This window comes from Rhipicephalus microplus, chromosome 2 (assembly GCF_043290135.1).
Source record: "Rhipicephalus microplus isolate Deutch F79 chromosome 2, USDA_Rmic, whole genome shotgun sequence".
Taxonomy (NCBI): domain Eukaryota; kingdom Metazoa; phylum Arthropoda; class Arachnida; order Ixodida; family Ixodidae; genus Rhipicephalus; species Rhipicephalus microplus.
In genome coordinates this window covers 138,406,747-138,431,410 of record NC_134701.1, presented here as the reverse complement: position 1 = coordinate 138,431,410, position 24,664 = coordinate 138,406,747, and the positions used below count along the sequence as shown (strand labels likewise).

At 44.2% G+C, this 24,664-nt stretch overlaps 1 protein-coding gene across 2 annotated transcripts in view; it reads left to right on the top strand.

Annotated features, from left to right (window-relative positions):
- Positions 1-24,664, top strand: part of LOC119169732 (MAM and LDL-receptor class A domain-containing protein 1-like) — a 336,454-nt gene that overhangs the window by 263,820 nt on the left and 47,970 nt on the right. For both annotated transcript variants that reach the window (XM_075886851.1, XM_075886852.1), the window contains exons 47-54: positions 3,543-3,697; positions 8,365-8,449; positions 13,695-13,853; positions 14,283-14,388; positions 16,652-16,802; positions 21,727-21,820; positions 22,545-22,655; positions 24,402-24,652. In XM_075886851.1, the coding sequence (XP_075742966.1) occupies positions 3,543-3,697; positions 8,365-8,449; positions 13,695-13,853; positions 14,283-14,388; positions 16,652-16,802; positions 21,727-21,820; positions 22,545-22,655; positions 24,402-24,652 (1,112 nt within the window). The remainder of the gene's footprint in view (positions 1-3,542; positions 3,698-8,364; positions 8,450-13,694; positions 13,854-14,282; positions 14,389-16,651; positions 16,803-21,726; positions 21,821-22,544; positions 22,656-24,401; positions 24,653-24,664) is intronic.

Sequence of the window (24,664 nt, the reverse complement as noted above, 5' to 3'; positions counted from 1 at the left end):
AGAGAAAGTTGAGTGAGCTACAGAAAGCTGTGATAATCTGATGGGCAAACTTCTGTCTGGATGAAAAAGTCAGTGTGGAAATTGTGCTTTACAGCAAGGCATTCGTTGTTTTTACCGCTTCCACCAAGAAGTCAGTGCTAAAAATCTTTGCGCTGATTATTCTAACTTCATTACAACTTGGCGTACCCTTCGGGATTAGGACATGTGTCCGAAAGATTTATAAGTAAAATTAGGATGCTTTCGTAATCACTCATTACATCACAGTTTCTTATGCAGATTATTCGGGTGATTTGACAAAGTTGCGCTCTTCGCTGAAAAATACGGTATCTGAATCTCCCATAAAACCTCTCAATACATTGTTTAACATACACAGAATGTTGAACAAGATATATGGTTACACAAAATATTCAGATAAATGCCGAGATGTTAGTGTATCTAAAGTAAATGTTTCTTCTATACAGATACTCACCCGGAAATATGTGGCCGTATATTACAATTTCTATCAACTGCTGGTCCGATCAAACTTCGTGCCACTTGCAAATCAAACGAATGAAATTGTAAATGAGTGCTGAGAACAGTTTCGATGACGCTCGCAGCGACGAGGTCCACGTGAAAAATAAACCATCTTCGCCTCAACGAGTCAGTGTGTGGCTTCGTACATCATACCCACATACAAGTTAATGAAGCTCGGGTGTAATCAAACGCAAGGAAAATAATTTACAATTGGACTATCTAAACCGGTATAGTTACGAGTGCAACAGTGCCATTGCTGCAATGCTGCATTCTGAGTACTGGTTTCTGCAATTAACCTCAGCCCGTTGCAATTAACCTCAACTCGTTTAGGTGAAGTACCAAAATAACTGCTAGGAAAGCCTGAAACTACATGATCAGTAAGCGAGTACATGATAAAAAAAATTACAACTGTGGTGGCATTCTCGGCCAAGCGCTTTAGATTTAGTTTGTGAGCCTCGATACTGCATGGGTTTTCGCAACTGTGCGTAAAGCTCAGTACACAGGCAAAAAAAACTGTCTGTGGCGAGACAGACTCATGTGTCTGATACGAAAACTTTTGAAAGTGAAAACATCATATCTCTGAAAGGAATCGCTCGTGAAGACAGCCACCTATTAATGTAAACATGCAGACTTATGTGTAAGTAGCATGACTTGAATACGGGACACGCTGTAGAATAACTTTGTATCTAAGCATTTCAATAAAGAAATTGCAAAGGAAAGCATAAGGCAGCATTTTTAAAATTATGCAGATAAATTTGTTCGCACTTACGCTCGTGACTGTTTAATATTAAAAAATATCTGTTTCGATAGAGTACTCAAGGCTTTAGGGTACTTGGTAGTTTGCTATGGGAGAGCAGAAAGCCGTCACAATTTCTGAAGCTGCGGTGAGCTTAAGGTAAATATCTGGTAAAAGAAATCTCTTCAGAACTGTTGCAATTGACAGCAGCGCGCACAGCCAGAGATTATTTTTCACTTGGCTTCACTGTTTAATAGAGAGAATTTGTGTTTCGAGAAAGTACTCACGGCGTTAGGTACTTGGTTGTCTGCAATGAGAGAGCAGAAAGAGGTCACAATTTCTGAAGCTGCGTTAAGCTCAAGATAACCATCTGGTAAAAGGAATGTATTCGGAAAAGTGGGTAACGATTTAGAGTACTAGGTACTCTACTATGGGATAGCTTAAAGCCGTCCTGTTTAGAAAAAGTTTATTTACAGCATGTACAGAACACAAAGGCTTCATACCATTCCAGCAACAGGGCACATACACTTCCGCACATCTATATTTCACGACTAACATCACTACGTCACAGTGAAGACATTTGCTCTAATATACATGATTATGTTGGCATACATGTACACAAAAAGCCGTCCTGTGGCTACTCTTCAGAACTGTTGTAATAGACAGCAGCCCCCACAGCCAGAAATTCTCAGTTGGCTCCATCTTGCAGGCGCACATTTAATCCACTGGCTTTGGGTAATACCCTTGAACATTTTAGTGAACTTTTTTTAAAAGTTTTGACATTGTTGCTCAACCAAACTTACCCTTTTTTGTGTAAGCAACAAAGCTTTAACCATTTATAAAAGTAGCGCGTATACATTAGCCAAAAGATACTACTTACGCGGTTGAAGCTGAAACAAGCTAGAACGCAAGGCTCTCACGAGCAGGCAAACTGTGGCTCTGTGTGTTGGGCTGTGGGTCGGACCAAGCCGGCAAAAAATGCGGACCATTTTTAGTCGCACGATATCATCTGTGGCATCGACAGTGGCACCGTCCACATCCTCGTTGTGCATGATTGCGTCTCGTGCCGCATGTTCGCGTCTCGTGCCGTCCAAGAAGACGCCCGCAAAGCAGCCACTCCTCTCCTCCTTGCTAGCCTCGCAAGAACGAAAGCAGCATCTACCAGTAAAAACAAAATACAGCATATCCACAGAGTGCATGATGACGAGTGCGGTGAAGCATCTTTTTGTCTGTCGGCGCCACCGCACGTCCGTTCATTCGTTCATCCATCCTTCCGTCCGCGCGTCCATCCATCCGTGCAACATACGTCCGTTCGCCCGCCCATGTGCCCGTCGGTGCGTCTGCCCGTGCGTCCGTCCGTCTGTCCATCCATCTGTGCACCTGTCTGTCTCGCCGTTCGTGCGTCTCTCCATCCGGCCGTCCATCTAGGGAACACCCCATGTACCATCATCTCGCATCTTTTTATCACATATTCATCATATAGAACTATCACTATCCAGCGTACATTCCAAGGTCTAAACGAAAGGTTGCACGACCGCCACCTTACCCAGCGCCCACTGTTTAGGCTTCAAAAACAGAGAAAATATGCACTTTCTCCCTTCTTGAACAGTAGTAAATAGCAGCCCTCGAAATGGGGTGATGTAGTTTTGGGCTTCACATAAAGTATGACGACACCAGTGACGCCATATCGCGATGAATGATGTCCAGGGAGAAATCCCACCCATATGAATAGACATCTCGTTTTAACTGCCTTTCACGTAAACTATGAATCTTATCTGCCCGAGCGCTCAAAATTGCAGCATACGCAGTCACTCAGGAAGAAAAATGATGACCAGGGCATTTGGAGAGCAGTGGGAGACCGCACTGCTAAGTGCAATCCCAGGCGTACAACTCGACGTCCTTCGGCAAGCCGAGCATGCCGCCAGAGCGCAAGGACTCATGGCCGCCACCTATGGGAAGGAGACAATTCTTTCACATCTTGCCGTTTTTTTAATAAAGTTATTTCTTCCTCCATTGTATATGTATCACAATGCTAACCGCAATAGAATAGGTATATTCTTTCATGCAAGTTTGTCTCAGTTGACGATTTTGATTTAGCACGCAAGGAGGAATGCGGGAGTACAAGTGTTCACTCAAGAGCAGTGTTTCTTTGGTGTTGTGGTTGTTTCCACAGCGCCTTCCACTTTCGTGCGTGCGGCCTGATTGAAAACGATGACTTTATCGAGAAATGATGAGGAATTACTTCATCAGTGGTATTCAAGGCGTTTCTCTTGTTAACTTCGTTACCTTTCAGTATCGTCGGTCCTCACTTTCGGAGTACTGGCCACATCAGGAACTGGTAATCTTTCTAGAGACGTCTTTGAGCTCGCCCAGCTGCGTGGTAACTCGAACAAAAGCCGATGGACAGAGCTCAGCGTAAAAATCGGCAACTGGCATGCAGGATCCAGGGTAAGTTCTTTGTTGTCTCGTCTTTTCTTGGTCTCGTACAGCTCGATTTGTTTCATATTCATGGAAGTCTCTCACGCAAAATTGCAATTAACCCTTTCCTTTTGGTTATTTGATTCTGTTTTTAGGAGTGTTTTGATCCAAATCCCAAGCCCTATTTCCAATGTTCGCTACATTGTACACTTAGCATCCCGATGCACCCTTTCTGTAATAATAATTGCAATGCTTCTCGGCTTATATATATATTGGCGTACCTCATAACTCTGCTCAATTGTGCCCCGTTTGGTGCGTTATATACACCCCTGCATGCTTGCTCATTGATGTTGTTCATATAATTGCTGGGTATTTTGTGACCATTTTGTCAAAATTATTACCAACGTGTAGTTTCCCACCTCATTTGCCAAAACAAGTAAATGGAGTCATGTAACGCTGTTAATTGAAGAACAGCGGTAACGTCGAGCATTGTGTATCAAGATACCTTTCGTGAGCCCAGTGAGAAAATTTTGACGAAACATTATGCAACAAAGGGCTATTCAAGCGCCAGAAGTGCCTTCAAACTGGTTTTCGAGTAAGGAGGCACAAATCTTGACCAGTGTGGTGAAGGTGAAACATAAACTGGCAGGGCCCTTGGATAGCTGAAAGAATAAATAAATGAAACACCACTTAAAAGACCATGTCATTCTTTGGGACGACGAAGAGAAAGGGAAGCGAAAAGAAAAGGAAGGACTTGAAAGGGAAGCAGCACATTCTTGGTCGATCCCACAGAATGGGCATACGTGCCACAGGTAAAAGTACAAAACAAAGGAAGCAGCGAGACAAACGGGCTACGCGTCTTGGCAATCAGGTTTCCGACCTCAGCCAGACGTCCACCTTCTTTACCTGAGACCTACATTTGTGGCAATAAATCGATACATTGTGACTCTGTATAACAATATTTGTTGCCTAATTCTATATGCAGCCTATTTGCTGACAGTAATTGTGTCCTATGAATGCTCCAACAGCAGCAAGCGTTCGCCTGGAGAGTGGTCGCATTTCGATACGACAACATGCGCTGAAGAACTCGTTTCGCTAAAATTCTGGTGTCAGCGTTGGCAGTGTTAGCTTCCGCATTTTTGGTTCAGAACAAAAAAAAAGCCAAGTTGTGCGTGAGAGAAAATTTGAGTTGCTTGCTATAAGGATACTAGCCCGAGGTCAAAATCACGCTAGCTATTTGGAAGGCAATAGCCTGTGAGCGTTTGTCTGTGCATGTATGTGAGTGAATGAGTGTCTGCGTGTGTGTGCGCATTTACGCGTCCGGTGACTCCACTGTCGCGTTCTGGTTGCTTAGCAAAATAAAATAATTTGTCAGAAAACTTTCAATCTTAGCATCAAACATGAAGCCTTTGTGTTCTGTACATGCTGTAAATAATTTTTTTTCTGAACAAACTTACACGCGTTTATTAAGAACCTAGAGACGCACGCTGCCACTGCAATTCTTGCTGTTAGCGCCAAGCAGAAGACTCCATTACGCCCTCTGGCACTGCAACCAGCATGGTATGACGGAAAATAAGTTTAATGGGTCCTGAAGGTTGACACTGTGTTAACTAGTATCACACCCATCTGGGGACTGCCAAGACAGTTCCGAGATGAATGTGTGTTGTTTGTGTCTCTTCTTTTCGGTCCATGAGTTAGTGCGCTGTTTCTGCCCATAGGGGCATCAGTCATACTTCGCTCTATTTTATTACGTCGCAATGACTCCAACTTGATGAATTGCTTTATTTTGTGCAGCTCGTCCTTTACACCACGAACGCGGAACGCCCACAATCTATATTACTATTTGAAGAAGCCAAGGCTCTTGAAGGCCTTTGCCTATATAAACGGTGTTGTGTCCCAAGTACCGTGGTCAGAAGTGCGTCGCAATGTTGCAAGACGGTGACGATGTAGTGCTAGAGCCATCCAAAAGTTAGGAAATCTGACCTGATGACATCAAACATGGTAAAATAACTATAATCATGTAAATATTGTCAACGTGAAAAAAACATAACTGCATCACAGAAATAGTATGTACAATGATTTCTAATTGCTGCTTATTCTGCAACAGTCAGTTTTCTTGGTCGAAATAGTCATAGATGAGGCAGCTCAAAGAAAAGTTGCATGTAAATTTAAAATAAGAATTTTTTTTCTGGCGTGATGAAGAACTGAGTCGGTAGCGGATGAGCCCATACTATCAGTGTCATGTTCAGAAGCCTAATCCTCGTGACGTGGAGGATGCGCGGCGCTGCTGAAGTCAAAGCGCTGCCTTTTCCTTGTGTTCCTGCTGATTCAGCATTGCTAGGCTGTAGAATCGTTGTCTCCACGCGCAATAAACTTGGCGTACTTTCAGCGGTCGCGTCAGGCACCTAAGATGCAGTTGAACCTTTGCCCCCGTTGGTTCTGAGAAGTCGGCAGTAGCGCCAGCCATTTTATCAGAGCTCTTCTGGTTTTTCTATTCTGCACTGTCAGGTATTTTGGGCAGCCTGGAAAAATGGCAGCCACAGCATTCAAAATGAGCGTATGTTTTCTTGGTGCGTGCAACAGGACGTTTCCCTTGCATTCTGCATGATATGTGGCAGCCCCCGGGAAATGTTTCACGCAGACGTGATCAGTAGGCTTCAAGGCTCTTTGAGCTCTGGGAATCGCGCATCGCCACTTATCCAAGCACTCTGGTTCACGCGGTGTCTTGAAAAGCAACACACGCTCCGTACAAATCCGATACGCTGACTTGCAGTTTAGGACAAAACACCACTTCCCCTGTCGACCTGAAGCCAGTGACAAGGCCGCTGACGCGCTCTCGGAATATATGCGGCGTCCAGGTATGCATGCACTGAATGACAAAGCGTGAATGAACAAAACAAAATACACTGGGCATACTCATAGGCATAGGGCAAAGCGTTTTTAAATCACAAAATCATACACACACACAAAGCTTTAAGGAAAGTGTTCTTTTGCACGCGAATTTGAGAATGAGCGCTCAACCTCTCTCTACAACCTCTCCATACGTGGAGCTGCGAAAGTCAGCACCTTACTTATTTTTACACCGTTACCCCGGCATAAAACATCGTGTTTAAACAAGACAAGACAAACAACTTTATTTGGTCCTGAGAGGCAAGGCAGCGGGCCAACTATGTAGGTCCCCACCCAGCCGTTGGCTAGTCCCATGTCGGAACAGAGAGGCCATGCCTCTCCGCTCGTTCACGGGCCCTCTGGACAGCCTGAAGCTGGACGTCTTGTCTGGGGTCTGTGATTGCCGTCGTCATGTCTTCTTCTGTTTTAAAATCCTGTAACGCAGGGCACTGCCAGAGCATGTGACTCAAAGAGCAAAATTCACCACAATCTGGGCAAAGTGGATCAATATCCGGATGAAGCATGCTCAGAAAGCCCCTAGAGGGGTAAGACCCCGTCTGGAGCATGCGGAGCGTGCTTGCTTGTGATCTGTGGAGCTTAGGATGGGGAAAGAGAAAAGTCTGTCGCTCTCCTCTGTAATGAGATGTTATCTCGTGAAAAGTAACAAGAGGATCACTGTGTACGAGCTCTCCCGAACTCACCCGAGAGACCGCCCCGTCGCGGCTTGTGAAACCTCGCGCACAGTCGTGGGCTATCTCGTTTGGGTTCAGGTGACCCGGCAGTACGTCTGGTCCCATGTGAGCGGGAAACCAGACTATGTGATGAATAACTTCTGAGGGGGGTTTGCTGTGGAGAATTCTGGCTGCCTCTGTGGCTATCAATCCCGATGCGAACGCCCTAACGGCCGCTCGGGAATCGGTGTACACCGTGGTGCGTTTCGTGTCCAGTGATGCCAGCGCTACAGCAGCCTGTTCTGCTACATCGACCAAGGAGGTCTTCACTGAAGCTGCCGAGACAAGTTCTCCCCTGTCATTGACTACTACCACGGAAAACTTGCTGCCGCCGGCGTGGCGCGCCGCGTCCACAAATGTCTCTGTTCCGGAGAGGTTCTTTATGAAAGCCCTAGCCCTCGCCAACCTACGACCTTTATTGTGTTGGGGATGGATGTTTCGTGGAAGAGGGTCAACAATAAAGGAATTCCTTGTTTGATAATCAAGCTGCATAGTTTCTCCCTGATTGAAGATAGGACGGAGGCCTGCCGCATCGAGCAGTTTTCTTCCTGTTTTGAAACTCGATAACCGAATTATTTGTGCTGACCTTTGCGCTTCAATTAATTCCGAAGTGGTGTTGTGCACTCCCAACTTCATGAGTTTTTCTGTGCTAGTCGTGATTGGGACGCCGAGCACCTTTTTAACACTTTTGCGCATGAGCGTGTCCAATTTATCCCTTTCCGTTTTGGTCCAATTGAGAGCCGCCACTATGTATATCATATGGCTCATGAGGAAAGCGTGGTGGGCCCTAAGGAGGATATCCTCGCCTATGCCGCCCTTCTTGTTGGACACCCGCATAATTAATCTCAGAATGTTCTCTGTTTTTGTGGTGAGATGGGCTATAGTCTTTGCGTTGCATCCCTTAGAGTCTAATAAAAGCCCCAGAATTTTCATAGAATTGACTCTAGGACATCGTGTTTAAAAAAACACGATTTTGGATAGTACTGCCTAATAAGGATAAGAATTTGTAATAAACACTTTTAGTTTCTTTTTATGAAACTTAAGTTGTGTCCTAGACTATTGTTTTTGTTTTTGCAGCTTTTTTACCGCGCAAGCAGTGTGGGTGTGTGTGTCGACCGCCCGAAGTACATCAACTGCCATCCAGACACACAAAGCGAAGGATGTAAGTCCATTTATTTCTTACGCCTCGTGCAGATCAGTGAGAACGTGGCCTACCTAGGCTAAGGATGCACCTTTCTATGAAAATATGTACCGGAAGAAGAGAAAATTTTAAAGCTACATTTCTGACAAACCTTCTTATGGGTATTCCTTCGTGAGAATTTTAGGGATGTTGGAAGGGTTATAATAGTAAGAAACAACCACCCCAGAGTGCTTACTAGATTTACTAGTGGACGACATTGTTCGGAGACTAGCATAAGTTCACACTCCAACACATAAAGAACGTCTAAACAGAAAAAGAATACATCGAAAGGTGCTTCATGGGAAGTGATCGAGCGCCAAGTCCTGGATGGATGCACAGATTCCGGCGTCGCCATCCCTGTCTCGTCTGTGCACTATAACACGCAATCTATAAGTGATTCCACAACAGGCAGAAAGCGCACTGCGTTGGCCCCGTTTGTCTGGCTCTAATACATCGGTACATCTTCAAGTGCTCCGCGAAGTGTTCATCAAAGTGAAACGATGCTGCCATAGTGAGAATTAATTTAGGCCATGTTGGAACTATTTTGAACAGCGGCAAAAATGACTTCGGCCAGCGTACTTGGATTTACAAGCACATTGAACAGCCATAGATGACCGAACGTTTGAACCATCCAGCACAGTGTCCTTCATTACTATATCTTCGTTTTAGGATGCTAAACTTCAGCACTTATACTATATTCTCGAAATAACACGCACGTAAAGCGAATGTTTACTAACAAAGTCCACCCATGTTTGTTTCAGAAAGGAGCGTTTCTGTAATTGGCGCAATCTAACAAGTATCTAAATAAGGGGTCACCACTGCCATGTCTTGCCTTTTATCGTCTTCTAATGTTGCATGACGTGGTCCGCCGGCCTGCTCTGCTTGAATGTGGAGAGTTAGAGGGTAATTATATGCTCAGAATGTCTCATAAGTCATTTTGCCCCTCAAACTAAAGAGCAACCTAAATGACGCTTAGTGTGTTGTCTCGGCGTTGTGTCGCAAGTCATTGGCGAGGGATCACTATATATACTTATATGTTTACACACAGTTTGTGCTACTATGTACACAAATAAGAAAGACGAATGGTTATATTGTTCTAGTGCAATTGCGATGACTTCGCAGCCATATTTGAATATTGAGGAAGATGAAGAACAGAATAACTGCGTTCAAATCTAGCGTTGAGCTTCAGCTACTAACTCAGAGGTAGATGGAACGTAACGTCGTAAAAGAGCGGCCACCCAAAATACACCGTAAACATACGTGCTGACAAAGAACTATGTTGAAGAGACACCTCACAATGGTTAGTCAGATGTTCCGTATTTTGTTTGTTCCGTGGCTTGTGTTTCTTTTATAGTTGATTGGCATTGGTACTTTGGCTTTATTTACGAATATTATTGGATTGGAGCACTTGCATTGCACGATATTGAATATTTTCGAGTAGTATAGCTCACTGAGCTAGTTTATTCGCGTACTTTTTTCGTCACCATTATCGCCCAGAAGCTGAATTCCTTCCCAAGCAGCATTGATTTCATTGGAAATTCTAGTTAAGTCAACCGAATCTCTGCAAGTGAAAAAAAAAACTCCCCTACTGACAAGTACTAGAGTACGACACTATCGACAAAAAAAATCTCGCCTAACGAAGCGACTATGGAGCACTGCTGACTTTTTTGTCATTATTCAGTGTATCAAGAGACAAGTTGATGAAATGCTGCGGGATGATATTATCCAGCCGTCCAACAGCCCATGGGCATTCCCCGTGGTGTTAGTGAAGAAAAAAGATGGGACCCTACGTTTCTGCGTCGATTATCGCCGCCTGAACAAAATCACAAGAAAGGACGTGTATCCTCTCCCACGAATAGACGACGCACTTGATCGGCTCCATAACGCCAAGTGCTTTTCGTCAATGGACCTCAAGACTGGCTATTGGAAATCGAATGCGACGAAAGAGACCGAGAGAAGACGGCGTTTATAACACCGGACGGCCTCTTCGAGTTTAAGGTGATGCCCTTCGGCTTTTGCTCAGCGCCTGCAACTTTTCAACGCGTTATGGATACAGTACTGGCAGGATTGAAGTGCCAGACTTGCCTTGTGTACTTGGACGACGTCGTCGTGTTTTCCTCGAGTTTCGACGAGCATCTTCGGCGCCTTGAAGCGGTACTTCAAGCCATCAAGACTTCCGGACTCACACTGAAGCCAGAAAAGTGCAGATTTGCGTATGAAGAGCTCTTGTTTCTGGGACACGTTATCAGCAAGTCTGGAGTTCGTCCTGATCCACGGAAAACAGCCGCCATCGCCGAATTCCCGCCGCCCACTGACAAGAAAGCCGTGCGCCGATTTCTGAGCCTGTGCGCCTATTATAGGCGGTTCGTGAAAAACTTCGCCCGCATCGCCGATCCTCTCACTAACCTTACCAAGGCCGACGTGGAGTTCAAGTGGGAAACGCCACAGGAACACGCTTTCCAGGAGCTTAAACATCGCCTCCTGACGCCTCCGTTACTTGCCCATTTCGACGAATTCGCCGAGACAGAAATACATACTGACGCAAGCAGCGTAGGTCTTGGCGCCGTTCTTGTGCAGAGGGCTGACGGACTTGAAAGGGTTATTAGTTACGCCAGCCGATCGCTATCCAAAGCAGAAGCAAATTATTCCACAACAGAAAAGGAGTGCCTCGCCATCATCTGGGCTACGTCGAAATTTCGCCCATACCTCTACGGCAGGCCCTTCAAAGTTGTGAGTGACCACCACGCCTTGTGTTGGCTAGCCACTTTGAAGGACCCTTCAGGTCGCCTCGCACGATGGAGCCTGAGACTTCAAGAATATGACATTACTGTCATTTACAAGTCCGGCAAAAAACACTCCGACGCCGACTGTCTCTCTCGTGCGCCTGTCGACCAACCGCTACCCGACGACCCGGATGACGACTACTTCTTGGGAACGATAACTACCGACGACTTCGCTGAACGACAGCGGGCTGACCCGGAACTTAAGGCCCTAATAGAATACCTCGAAGGCAGGACCGCCGAAGTCCCGAAGGTATTCAAGCGCGCACTTGCGTCGTTTTTTCTAAGAAACGGTCTTCTACAAAAGAAAAACTTTTCACCGCTTCGGGCTAAGTATCTCCTTGTGGTGCCTTCAGCTCTGCGACCAGAACTCTTGCAGGCCCTGCACGACGATCCAACGGCAGGGCACCTCGGTGTTTCTCGCACGCTCGCGAGGATACAAGAAAGGTACTACTGGCCACGTCTTACCACCGACGTCACTCGTTATGTGAGGACATGCCGGGAGTGTCAGCGACGCAAGATACCGCCGACAAGGCCAGCGGGACTTCTGCAGCCAATTGATCCACCTTGCCGACCTCTTCAGCAGATTGGTATGGACCTATTGGGGCCGTTCCCGACATCGGCTTTCGGAAACAAGTGGATCGTGGTAGCCACCGACTACCTCACCCGCTACGCCGAGACAAAAGCCCTGCCAAAAGGCAGTGCATCCGAGGTAGCTAAGTTCTTCGTCGAAAATATCGTCCTACGTCACGGCGCCCCGGAGGTCCTTATCACCGACAGAGGAACGGCATTCACTGCCGACTTAACTCAAGCGATCTTGGCATACAGCCATACAAACCACCGCCGGACGACAGCGTACCACCCACAGACCAACGGCTCACCGAGCGGCTTAACAAGACGATCGCCGACATGCTGTCAATGTACGTCGATGTCGAACACAAGACGTGGGATGCCATTCTTCCGTATGTGACCTTCGCATACAACACGGCGGTGCAGGAGACGACGCAGATATCTCCATACAAATTGGTCTACGGAAGGAGCCCGGCAACGACGCTCGATGCCATGTTACCCAACGTCACCGACGAAGAAAACCTCGATGTGAGCGAGTACCTTCATCGCGCCGAAGAAGCCCGACAACTTGCGCGGCTCCGTATCAGGAATCAACAGACGACCGACAGCGACCGTTACAACCTTCGACGACGCTTCGTGGAATACCAGCCCGGTGAACGTGTTTGGGTGTGGACGCCGATACGCCGACGTGGACTAAGTGAAAAGCTTCTGCGACGGTACTTCGGACCGTACAGGGTGGTTCGACGTCTCGGCCCACTTGATTACGAGGTTGTCCCCGACGGCATCACGAACTCTCAACGACGCCGATCGCGACCTGACGTCGTTCATGTCGCACGCCTCAAGCCGTTTCATGCGCGTTAACAAACTGAAACAGTGTTTTTTTGTATTATGGTTGTATCGTAATTTATTCATTGTACTTTCTTGCATTATTATTGTACCTTCATCTTTAGTTAAAGCATCGAGACGATGCCTTTTTCAGAGGGGGGCAATGCCACGTTCCATTTCCCAAGTTTTGGTTATCGTCCCAAAACACCACACGATTCTCAGCGCAAACCGCGCCTGCAGTTTTCTAGAGGGTTCCGGGCTGTAGTAGATCATTTCGATAAGATCACGCCCACTGTGCGAATGGGACAGATTGTTCTGGAATGCACGCCGCCGCCAGCGATAGCGCTAGAACGTTCGACGGCGGGAGTATAAATGCCGACGCGCTTCGCCGCTTGTCAGTTGTTGATCGAAGGCCGACGCTCCGTTCGCCGCTATCAGTCTGAGACTGCTATCTGTGCGAGACTGCTGCTGTAATTGGACTTTCTGTTTACCGGGCACAGGTTCGCCCAAATAAACAGTTAAATTCCAACAAGAAGTCTCCTGTCTTCAGCCACGTCACGACCCCGTGACAATATATTGTCTGTTACCGGCAATCAGTCGCCGTTAGCAGTGAAAAATCATTTTACCGTAAGGTTAAGTAGCGCAGTTTTTAACATGAACAACAGGAATAGGAAGGACACGACACTTCAATTTGTTAAAAACTGTGCTACGCAACCTAACGGTAAAATGAAGAATTACCAACTAGCGCAGGTATCAACGTTATTGGAAGTAAAAAAGCAGCAAGACTCGTACTAAAAGCCCTCACCTTCATTTTGATATCTACCGCTGTCTATACATAGCCACGCATTTTCTCGCCATTGAAAGCTTTCTGTACCTTGGAGGTTTTCCGTATTCCCCATCAATATGGAGTAGGAATAAGGAAAGAGCATATACACCTCTTACATCTCAAAATTTTGAGCTCAGAGTTCTACACAAATAATGAATTATTTGTGAGCACGTTTATAGCGCAGTTACGTGCATTGCAGGTGTAACCCCATTTCCCTTCTTTTCAGCTGAATTGACAGAGCAGGTGAGCTGTGATTTTTTGAACCCCAAGAGCTGTGGCTGGTTCCCAGAGCGCAGGGCCGCCGATATTGAGTGGATCCTGTACACTGGCGGGAACGGCTTGCCTCGACCTATGTGGCAACCCCCTTTTTCGATAGCACCAAACGGTACGTCAATGTTTCGGCGCCGTGCACGTGTATTTAACCGACTCGTTCTACGTGTAATTGGTTTCAAGCATGCGCCGAACGACAGTAAGCAACATTTTAGAATACAATAGCAAAATGCGACTTAAGATCAGTTTGTTTTCACGAACATAATAAATGACCCCGGTAGCTTATTGAAAAGCAATCAAATTGGTGTATAAAGAACTGAGACATGGCCCTAACTATTGTTGGCGTATAAAACTGTCTCCACTAGCTTGTGTTCAGAGCTACTCTGATCAATTTAGGGAAACATTTGCCGGCGAAAAGACATGATCGATACGACTGTTGAAGTTCAGGCCACATCCCACGTACAATGTTGCAGAAACTATAGTTGCAGATGCTTTACAAGCAGATGAACTGTGTTATTTATTTTCTCCAACCGTACCTCTATAGGTTCATTCCTGGTAGCGCGAAGCAAGTTCCCCGTGACAAAGAAGGCTCACCTTGTTTCAATCAGCATGAGTCCCACACCAGAAAGTGGCAGATGCTTCACCTTTTGGCGAGTATCCGTTTCATTTGAAATCGAAATATTTTACCACAAGGGCTTGAAAAGCAATTTTATGGCGTTGGCTTGTAAGGCTCAGTTAAGTGTTAGTGTGCTTCAACATTAGGCGCTGTGAATCATTAGATAGCAGTTACGAAATTCCAATATATTACGTACTTAATCACGAATGGACAACTTACTCGCTTTCGACAATACATTTGCTGTTTTTGCCTGATATAACATAAACTATCGTAAAGAGTGAATACAGATATCACATGCTCTCATGACTTGACTGTTCTTCGTTAAAAAGCGGTGTTCTGGGCTGACAAATGGTGCTAGCTGATGTGAACTTACGGAACACGTCATTACGAAATGAGATCGTACAATAACGCGGGCAGTTTTTATGTCTCATTGTCGGGCACAGTTTAAGGTGAGCGGGAAAGAGTACCTCTTCAAGTAAAACTTTCCGTTTATATAAACATTTTCAAAGTGGTGAGTTATAATTACGCCGAATTCGGTCAGTGGTTCTGAAGCATTAGACACCGCCAAAAGTGACCATGGTTAGTTCGATACATACTTTGTCACCAAAGTGATCTTTCAACTGATGTAAAATATCTTTGACCTTTCTAGGTGCACATTGGAAGTAAGAAGTTTGATCTGCTAAAGTTAGAAATGAACTGTCTTATTTTCAATACTTTCGCGTTGTGTTTGACGAAGCAGTAGTGGTTGGATGCACCGCCTACAATAAAATGATATCTGATTATGATTTCAGTGCTTTCGATGTGAATGATACATTTAGTTTATACGCTGCACGATATAGCACTTCCACTTTACTGACCACATTACATACCAAAAACTGGCAACGCATACTTTTACTAACAATTTTTTATAGGCTGAGAGATATTTTTTTACCATTTACATAAACTTCGCCTCCATGACGTTTACAGTAACGAACCATGGTATTAGTAACATGCTATTGTAAAGACTTGACAGTCTCTTCCTGTTTCCTTAATATTTCTGGCTGGTATATGTTCACGTTGTGTCTGTTTCATAAGCGAAGAATTTCTCTGCGTAGTGTAAGCATTTAGAATCTATCTATCTATCTATCTATCTATCTATCTATCTATCTATCTATCTATCTATCTATCTATCTATCTATCTATCTATCTATCTATTTATCTATCTATCTACCTATCAATCTATCTATCTACCTATCAATCAATCTATCTATCTATCTATCTACCTATCTATCTATCTATCTATCTATCTATCTATCTATCTATCTATCTATCTATCTACCTACCTACCTACCTACCTACCTACCTACCTACCTACCTACGTACCTATTTACCTACCTACCTACCTACCTACCTACCTACCTACCTACCTACCTACCTACCTACCTACCTACCTACCTACCTACGTACCTACCTACCTACACGTCTGAGCACTCTTGTGATCACCACTCTTAACTAAGCGTGAATCCAAATTACAATGGGAGGGCAAAATGGTTTGACGCAAATGACGCGCTTGTCACGGCATGAATAATGTCACAATCCTGCCGCGTGCATCGTAAAACACTTCACGCCAGACTATGGGACGTTCCCCCGGGCGGGTATGTGACACTGGTATGGAGGTATGTGCCGCAGATGATTGATACTTAGTGTCTGCCCAAGAACGAAGAGAAAGCACATAGGAAATTGTAACACGTCAACGTTTGCTAAAACCGAACATCAGCAGCATAGACGAAACGAATGCAAAGAATAAATGTCAGGATCCCGGCAGAACTCGAACCCAAGCATTTTGTGTGGCAGTCATGTGCTCAACCACAGTGCGACACGAGGTCTCGGAAGTACTTGTTTAATATACTCTGATCTTAGTGAAACGTCATTTTTTGTTGCAGTGCTGGCTATCCAACTTTATAAACATGTCCTATGTACTCCTATAATAAAGCCGTCACGTCGGGCTAACGTCAATTGTTATTAGGCACCATGCGTTGATTTATGCAACGATGTCCAAGGCAATCATCCTCGCGAGTACCAGGGCTTCATATAAACTCATTGCTTCTGGTGATGCTAATACTCATACTCCCGTTGACAACGTTGTGCAAGAGCAAAATAATTACTACATGGTCACTTCGCTTAACGTCGATTCCCAAGGTACGTGGGATCTGCCGAGTCTTGTTGCTGCAAGCTTCCCAAGAGGTCGAGCTGGTCATGAGGAAGAAGACACTAAGCAAAAGGCCGATTTTCATTGTTAACTTTCATTTTTACGGCAGGTACAACATGTGGCATCCGAACAGCGGAGAGCTAAACCTACTTCAACGTGCACACACTAATTCAACCAGCTTGATCTGGCGTCGCGTTGGACCGCAGGGCAAGGAGTGGCGCCTTGGTGTTGTTCAGCTGTACAGTGATGAGCCGCACCAGGTAGGAGGATCGGTTTGCACATTGTGCAATTATCATTTTATATGTCGTTAGTATGTGCATATCATAAAACAATAAGTGGTTTCTCTGAATGGTTGTAAAATTACAAGGTGTAGAAAGTGATGCGCTTCGCCTCAAATGACCTGGTAAGAGACATTTGAAAAGGTACTAGTTTTCAACGCTTTTAAGCTTCTGTTTGCCAGAACTTATTGGTAGTAAAGCCTTAATGTGTTTTTTTTTTCACTTGTGTAGGTTACAGGTCCGGCTATCTCTTGAAGGCAAGATGCAAGATAGAGAACTCATGATTTTGGCATGTTTAGGCATCATTGTGAAATAAGTTGTCATAAGATGTATATCATATCCGGCCGAAACTCAGGTGATTTTACACATTTGTAGTAAAGAGAGATCACGAATTCAGGATATATGGTGATTTAACTGGAAAAATCTGTATGGCGGGGCATATGAAAAGCTTGTCGAGAATCGGTGGTCATCTCTGGATTGCCTCTGGTTTACAGTTGATGACATGATAAAACTGAACAAATATCTGGGCTGTGTTTTGCAAAACAGCACGATTACTTAAGCCTAAGTTTCAGTGCCAAGAAAAGGGCTGATATTGTCTTGATGCTTTAGGGGACTCTTGCCCTAACGTCCGTTATACTGCTATCCAAGACAAGGTCGGTGTGCACAAATAAAAAGCTGCTTAGTCATTCAGTGTCACTAATTTTTTGTGTGAAATGAAGCTTTGTCTCAATGGTTCTGTAGTCACCGATTGCATATCCTCAAAGATATTCATTGCCGGCCTGGTGGCATTGTTGAAGAACTACAATTAACATAAGGTGGCCATGCCATTCAGCTGCTAGAACCTGCGCTTCTTCTTTTTTCAAGCCATAAAAGCAACATTCTAGTGGTACAGAAATTCAATAAAGAGCCATCGCACCTTGTTTATTTCACTATAGATTCGAAGTTTTTTTTTATCAACCACGTGTACATCAAAATATAGCTCAAGAAGTTTCGCGATTCGTTATATTGTGTGTCCTAAGAACGCGGTTTGATTTCATGCAGCACTGTGTGCCTTGCCCTTCTTTTTCAGCGTCTTTTCTTACTCTCTCTTTCTTGCAATTTTTCACCTGCACACTCAAACTTCTACACTAAGTGAATCATTGGATTCATCTTCAACAATCCCGTTTATTAGGTAGCTTGATGTATCACTCATTCACACTATTGTTTACAAAATGTCAGTCACATAGAAGTGACGTGACCCAGCTGGAAGACATGGCTTTGAGATATTTCAAATCGTATGTGCACTGATATTTACAAAAGCAGCTCAGTGCACTTTTAGACACAACAGCACAAAAAAGACGAGGACTCCGCTTGTCCCCCATTCCTGTGTTGTCGTGCCTACTTTCGGACCAAGCAAATTTAGGCATGGTACACCAACTAGCCAGATTTCACGTATTACATGCCATGTTCTATTCCACTCAGTCTTTGTGACCCAGGCCCTTTTGAAGAGCCATCTTGCCGATGGTCTTCGAAACGTCCGAATTCTAATGGCTCAATGTAGTCATCGGGCTGCTAAACGGCAGTTTTGAACAGGGGTTGAGCCGTTCAGAAGTTCCCCGCAAAAGGCGTTGGGGCTCTGCATCTTTATAATCATAGTATAGACACCTAGATTTCAATGATATGAGTTCGCTTAAAAGCTGAAATAAGTGCTTTGATATTGTTTAGATATTTCAATAAATTTTGAAGCATAGTTAGCTTTTAAGTTGTTAAGCAGTGTCACTGTGGCCTACGATACACAGCGAGACAAGTCGCTTAAAGGGACATTAAGGAGTAACAATGGCTTGGTTTAGATTTACAATCTATACTTTGAGAAATCTAGCGTCATAAGTGTTACCGTCATAAGTTTATTATTAGCGGAAAAAGTTAAAGTGAAAGTTTTGTTTTTAAATTTTGTGCTTAAATCTCCGGGCGTAATGTAACGCATTATAAAATGTACTTTTTGTATTTCCGCGACATCGAATCTATGAAATTTTGCTAAACTTCGTGCGCTACGTCTATGGCACGCGCGAATGTTAGTGTACTTCATTTTTATCGGTCAGATATGCTCTGCAGGATCGAATAGATGCCTTCAAAGTATACTACGTCATGGTCTACGGAGTGGTAATCTTACGGTGGCCTCTCCACCCACATTTTTTTTCACTCGTTTTCTCGCATACCAAGTATCATGTTGCGGTAAGAGTATTGTTTTTGGAATTGTGAAACTTTACTTTTTAATGCGTGGAAACTCGTTTTGCTTTTTAATGTACCTTTAGGACAACTATGTGGCTGTGACTGAGAGTATGTGCAGCTCTCACATTCAAGGTGGCAAAAATACTTTAACAATAATTCACATCACTCAATATACTGCATTTAAAGCATACTGCTTAGCTTAAATTTTTCTAATCTCATCTACGAGCACCGTGTAAACAAGAGGGTATGTTCGCGCTGTTTCTACTTTGGTCACTCAAAGGCCACCAAACCTACAGTGTAGTTGTGAAGTGCTCCGCTGACTCGACGAACTATTGACTCAATTACCTTCGAAACCATCCGTGTGGCAGTTCCTGATTTTTATATTAGGCAATGAAACGTCGATTCGATGGTCTCAAAACACCCGTGCGACACGGGTATTAGGCACATGTCACGAGGCACACTATAGTGCAGTTACCCTAATGATCAATAAAATGTGGTCACCAAAATAGATTTGTAAAATATGTTGTATACGCATGATTATAAGGAAAAACACTAATGTATAGGCGGATCTTGATATCCACCTCTAATCTTTCTTACGTTACACTCCACTTTCGTAAGCAGTACTGGTAGATTGTAGCTAAATAGGTTTTGAGAAGCCTAAAGGCACAGCCAAGTGCGTAAGCATGTGTCTTATTAACGAATGACCATTTGACCTATCCGTAAATTCTTACTCAAGTGAATCGTCCTCATGGTTGAGTTACGAATTATGCTTTTTGCAGGTGTCTGGTAGTGCTTAGCTTAACAATGCACCGAAAGCTGAGCGAATTTTGCTTCACAAAAAAGTATCATTTTTGACACTTTTCAACCCTAATTAATTATCTATTGACGTACACAGCTGCTAGGAGAGTGATTAAAAATATTCTAGTCGATCATGTTCCTTCAGGTTACCTCAGGTGCAGGTTATTTATGTTTGCTAGAAAGGTTATTGACAGAGCTTCGGCTTAGAGTCAAGAATGTTGACACTGAGCGTGATGCAGCTTTCAGTGGGCATGCACTACGGATAATGCTCAAGGCACTCTGCCCTCCTGCATGACAGTAATATAATAGACGAGAGGACTATGCATGGCCTACCGGGTATGTGCCACAAAAATTGGACAACCCATGGTCCACTAAAAAAATTACCCTCACCTACTTGAGGGGAATCGTGAGAAAAATACGAATGCAATTTTTGCGCCAAGAGTACCAGCGTAGTAATTTCAATAGCAAAAATTATTGATGAGACGAGGATTTGTACAGTAACCATTTATTTACACATTCATCGGCCTAAGAATGATCGAAATTGAAGCGCGTGCTTCACTTCACTTAAATATACGTATGAGTGTGCAGACAAGAGAGTGGGTCGCACGAAGGAGAGATAGCGAATGTTGAGAGAAGGAGGGGTAGAACACTGCACCTACCTTCTTATACACTGCGTCTACACACATGGGAACTTCCACGATGGGAGCGTCCTCACAAGCCAAAGCGCGCTCTTCCTCTCCACTCGCTCTCCACTACTCCGCCCGCATAACCTGCTCCGATTGCTAGCGAGGAGGATCAGAGCGCGCGCTTGCAGCTGATGCTGTGGAGGATGGAGTGGCAGTCGAGATATAACTGACGGTGCGTGGACATCACTGGACGCCCGACAAAGCCCGATTAAGAAATGCATTCGCATTTAAAAATAGGGCACTTTTGCATTGACTGTGCCAAGCATGAAAGAACAGTGGAGCTGTGTGAGCGTCCTCAGCTTACTAGCTAAGTTTAGCACAGAGAGCAGCAATTGAGCCCTAAATAGCCTATTTGAGTCATAGGAAGTTGCTCTTTTTCAGTCTCCCTCTACTTCTCTCTGTCCCTTTCTTTTGCTATACTTTCTTTTTCTCTCTTTTTTATTGTAGAAACGTAATTATGTTATTGTAGAAACGTAATTATGTAGAAACGTAATGCAAGTAGAAACGTAATTATGTTGTTCCCATAAATTCTTGTTCTACTTGCGTTCCTGGATAGTGAATGGCAACGACACACACTACCTGTCCGTCGTTACCCTGGTTCGACAGCTTCCTCTCACAGATATTTCATTCCGTGTTGTTGATTTTTCAGCGGGCTGACTTTCTTCTTCCTTCTGTCTACTTAGCTCAGCATACTTAGCTTATCCGGACGGAAGCTCTTTCATCTCTAAGAAGTTACAAGATGCATGTCTTCAAAAATTGACGCGCTTTGGCATATCTGGAGTATTCTGTTTTTTTATTGCCATATGTTTACGTTCAGAGAACGAAAGAATGCAATTAACACAATGTGACATAGGAAATGTTTTCTTTACTTTTGATAAGTGATCATCATTGCTGGAATGGCAAACAATGAATGACATCGTACTGAATTTCAGTTGAAGCTACATTACACAAACGCTTCGTTTCATGATCGGCATGGTTGTATTTCTTCTGAACAACACATTTCTGAGTGTATGTTGAAGCATATGATCTCTTTTTGTTTGTCCTCGATGTAACAGCGAAAGGCACCTGTTAGTTTAACCATTTTTTGACGCCGCCTTCAGGGTTTAACGACAGTTGCCTGTTAAAATTTTTGCTCTTTGAGAGGCACTAACATTTGGTATACATATTTTAGCTCAATTTTCTTTTCATTATTCGTTTTCGTCTTTTCGCCACAGCTGGTCATAGAGGCTGTCCTGAAACCGAACATACCTGGCGTAGTGGCCATTGATCTTTTCACCCTCAAGGATGGTCCATGTGACACCAAGAAAGGTTTGCACTCTCATTATAAATTTCTAGAATATTAGAGGTAATATTAAAGCAAAAGGTATTTTGTATCAGTAAAAAGCTGTAATATTTAGGTTGTCTCTTGATATGAAGTTCGCTTGTACGGGATATCACGTAGTGTTGAATATTGCGTGGAATGAAGCCTATATGTCTATGTCACATCTACACTTCAATAAGGTTACAGCTGGTTACAGTGACATTTAGGTTAGTGTTTGTCAAACCCATCCTAATATTGTATTATGTAAATAAGGAGAAAAATGTATAAGAAATTATTTATTATCCACACATAAAGCTTAGGAGAAGCAGTAACAATGACAGTACATTACTAGATCAACAGTGAGATAATGAGCACAGCAGCCGTATTACTACACGACAGTTCATGCCGTTGAATGAACAGCGTATGTGATTTGTGGTTCTTCTGATTCGGCCCCTACTTTTTTTTTCACCGAGGTACACATCGAGAAGTTGACTGCGGACTCTTCTCCAGGAATTCATGTTTCAAATAATTTGTTGGCTGAAAATATAGCAGAGTGAATATATCTTTATAACAAATTGATCCTCTCTATACAGAGAAAGAAATTTTTCAGGCAGGTGTTTTGTCGACTATGAGTGAATCGTTAACTATATAAATTTCAGAATTTAGGTGAACACAAAGCACACACTCTAAAACTTGCCTTTTTCACTGTTGAATCTTCTTCTTTTTCGACAGTGTGCACCTTCGAGTCTGGCAGGTGTGGTTGGCAGTTTCATAACTGGGAACTGACAAAAAGCAACACTGTCGCGTTACCTCTCGTAGACCACACCACTCTAACACCTTCAGGTGAGATATGCAATGTAAAATCTCGTTCAGACATCCCCGTGATGTATTCCAAAAATGCATTTCTTTCCTAAGTAAAAGAATATTAGGTTTATAGACTTTTTTGAAGGAGCATATGCAAAGGATTGCGTTAGCATTTGGCGTCGTTGCGCAAGCATCGCACGCTCCGCCCTTGCAGGCTCCCGCTAAGTGATGGAAATACGGGATCACCGCAAAAATGTTTTCTTAGCACACGCTATTCGAAAACTCCCTATTTTAGTTAAAAACCGTAAACCTACAGGGGCTTCTAGGGTAATGACCTTGTACGAAATGGTAATACTTCTTTCTAGAAAACATTAGAGAGAGAGAGAGAAAGAGAGAGGAAAGGCCGGAAGGTTAACCAGATATTGGCATCTGGTTTGCTACCCAGCGCTGGGGGCAGGAAATAGGGAACAAGAAAGAGGGGGTAGATAGCGAATAAAAAGACGCACGCGCACTCATGTGAAAACGAAAACACACACAGGAAGGGCATCCTAGCTACAACCGTTCGGTAAGGCCGGTCGATCGCAAAAAGTGTAGTAGCGCTTTCACGGCCTTCTTCCGCGTAGTTGCATCTTCTCGATATTGTAGAATTCCTTGCTCCGACAGAGGTTGATTATCTAATTTAGCGAGTTCCTTGCGAAGGCATAGTCGTTGTTTACTATACTCTAGGCAGTCACAAAGAATATGTTGGATCGTTTCTTCTTTGCCACAGTGGCCACAGGCTGCAGTGTCGGCCATCCCAATGCGGAAAGCGTTGGCGTTGGTAAACGAAACGCCCAACCACAGCCTACAGAACAGGGTCTGGTCTGCTCGGCAAAGCTTCAATGGGGCTTTAAGACTTAGCGTAGGGTCAAGCGAGTACAGTCGGGCATGCTTGAAGTGCAGCTTATTTCATTGTCATGTGGTTTGCTGGCGAGCAAGCCTGCAGAGCTTTCATGCTGCATCTGTCTTAGAAAGTGGTAGTCGTAGTTTATTATCTTCTGTGTGGGCTGAGTAGGCAGCTTGATCAGCCCGTTCATTGCCGATGATTCAGCTGTGACTGGGTAACCTCTGAAATGTACTTTTGTGCCCTTTCTCAGTCACAGGGAAGGATATACGGAGTACAATAAAGTGGTGTAACACTTTGAATTCCTGCCGTGTAATAAGCATTCGTATTTCACGTCATCGGAGAGTTAAAACATTGTGTATATTGCGAATAGCGATAATTTCAAGTCCGTCTTAATACCTTTTCGTGATCATTTCCCTTTTGGTGTGCGTATAGAAGAGAATGCTAATTAGTTTTTAGGGGCGAAGCTCCTGAAGGCGTGGGTATGTCCACTCTTGTATGTATGTGTGTAGTAGAAGTAGCTACTGGTGGCACATACCCGCTCTAGAGCGGGTATGTGCCACAGGGAATGCGAGACGGAAAACGGCGGTACTTGGAGTGTTCTTTAGATGTACTGACCGAAAGACGGATAGACAGACTAGCAGACGGATGGACGGATGAATGGACGCACGGATGTTCGCGTGGATGTAAAGAAGCACGGACGGGCTGACGGACGCTTCGCCCCAATCGTCATCAATCACTCCGTGGATTTTCTGTGATTTTTTTACATTCATACGTCAAAAGTAATTATAGGTTTCGTATTAGCCTCAACATGTCCTTTTTTTTACGTGAAATGGTATAAAGTTCTTTAAGGTAAAACATTACGTCATCAACATTTCGTTTTTTTTTTGGTAAACCTGCAGGTAGTTTTGCCTTGGTGAAGTCCCCAGGAGGGCGCATGGTAAGCCCCCAGGGCTGGTTCGATACGACACAAAACAAGTGTCTTCGCTTCTGGTTCTTCCTCACCGGCACCGGGTCTGAGACTCTTAACGTAAGCCAGGTACTAAACAAGAACCACGAGGAGTCCCTGTGGTTTCAAACAGCAAAGGACACGCCATTGAAGCTCTGGTATTCTGCGGCGGTCAACCTTAGTGGACATCAAGGAGATGTTTTCGTAAGTGGTGCA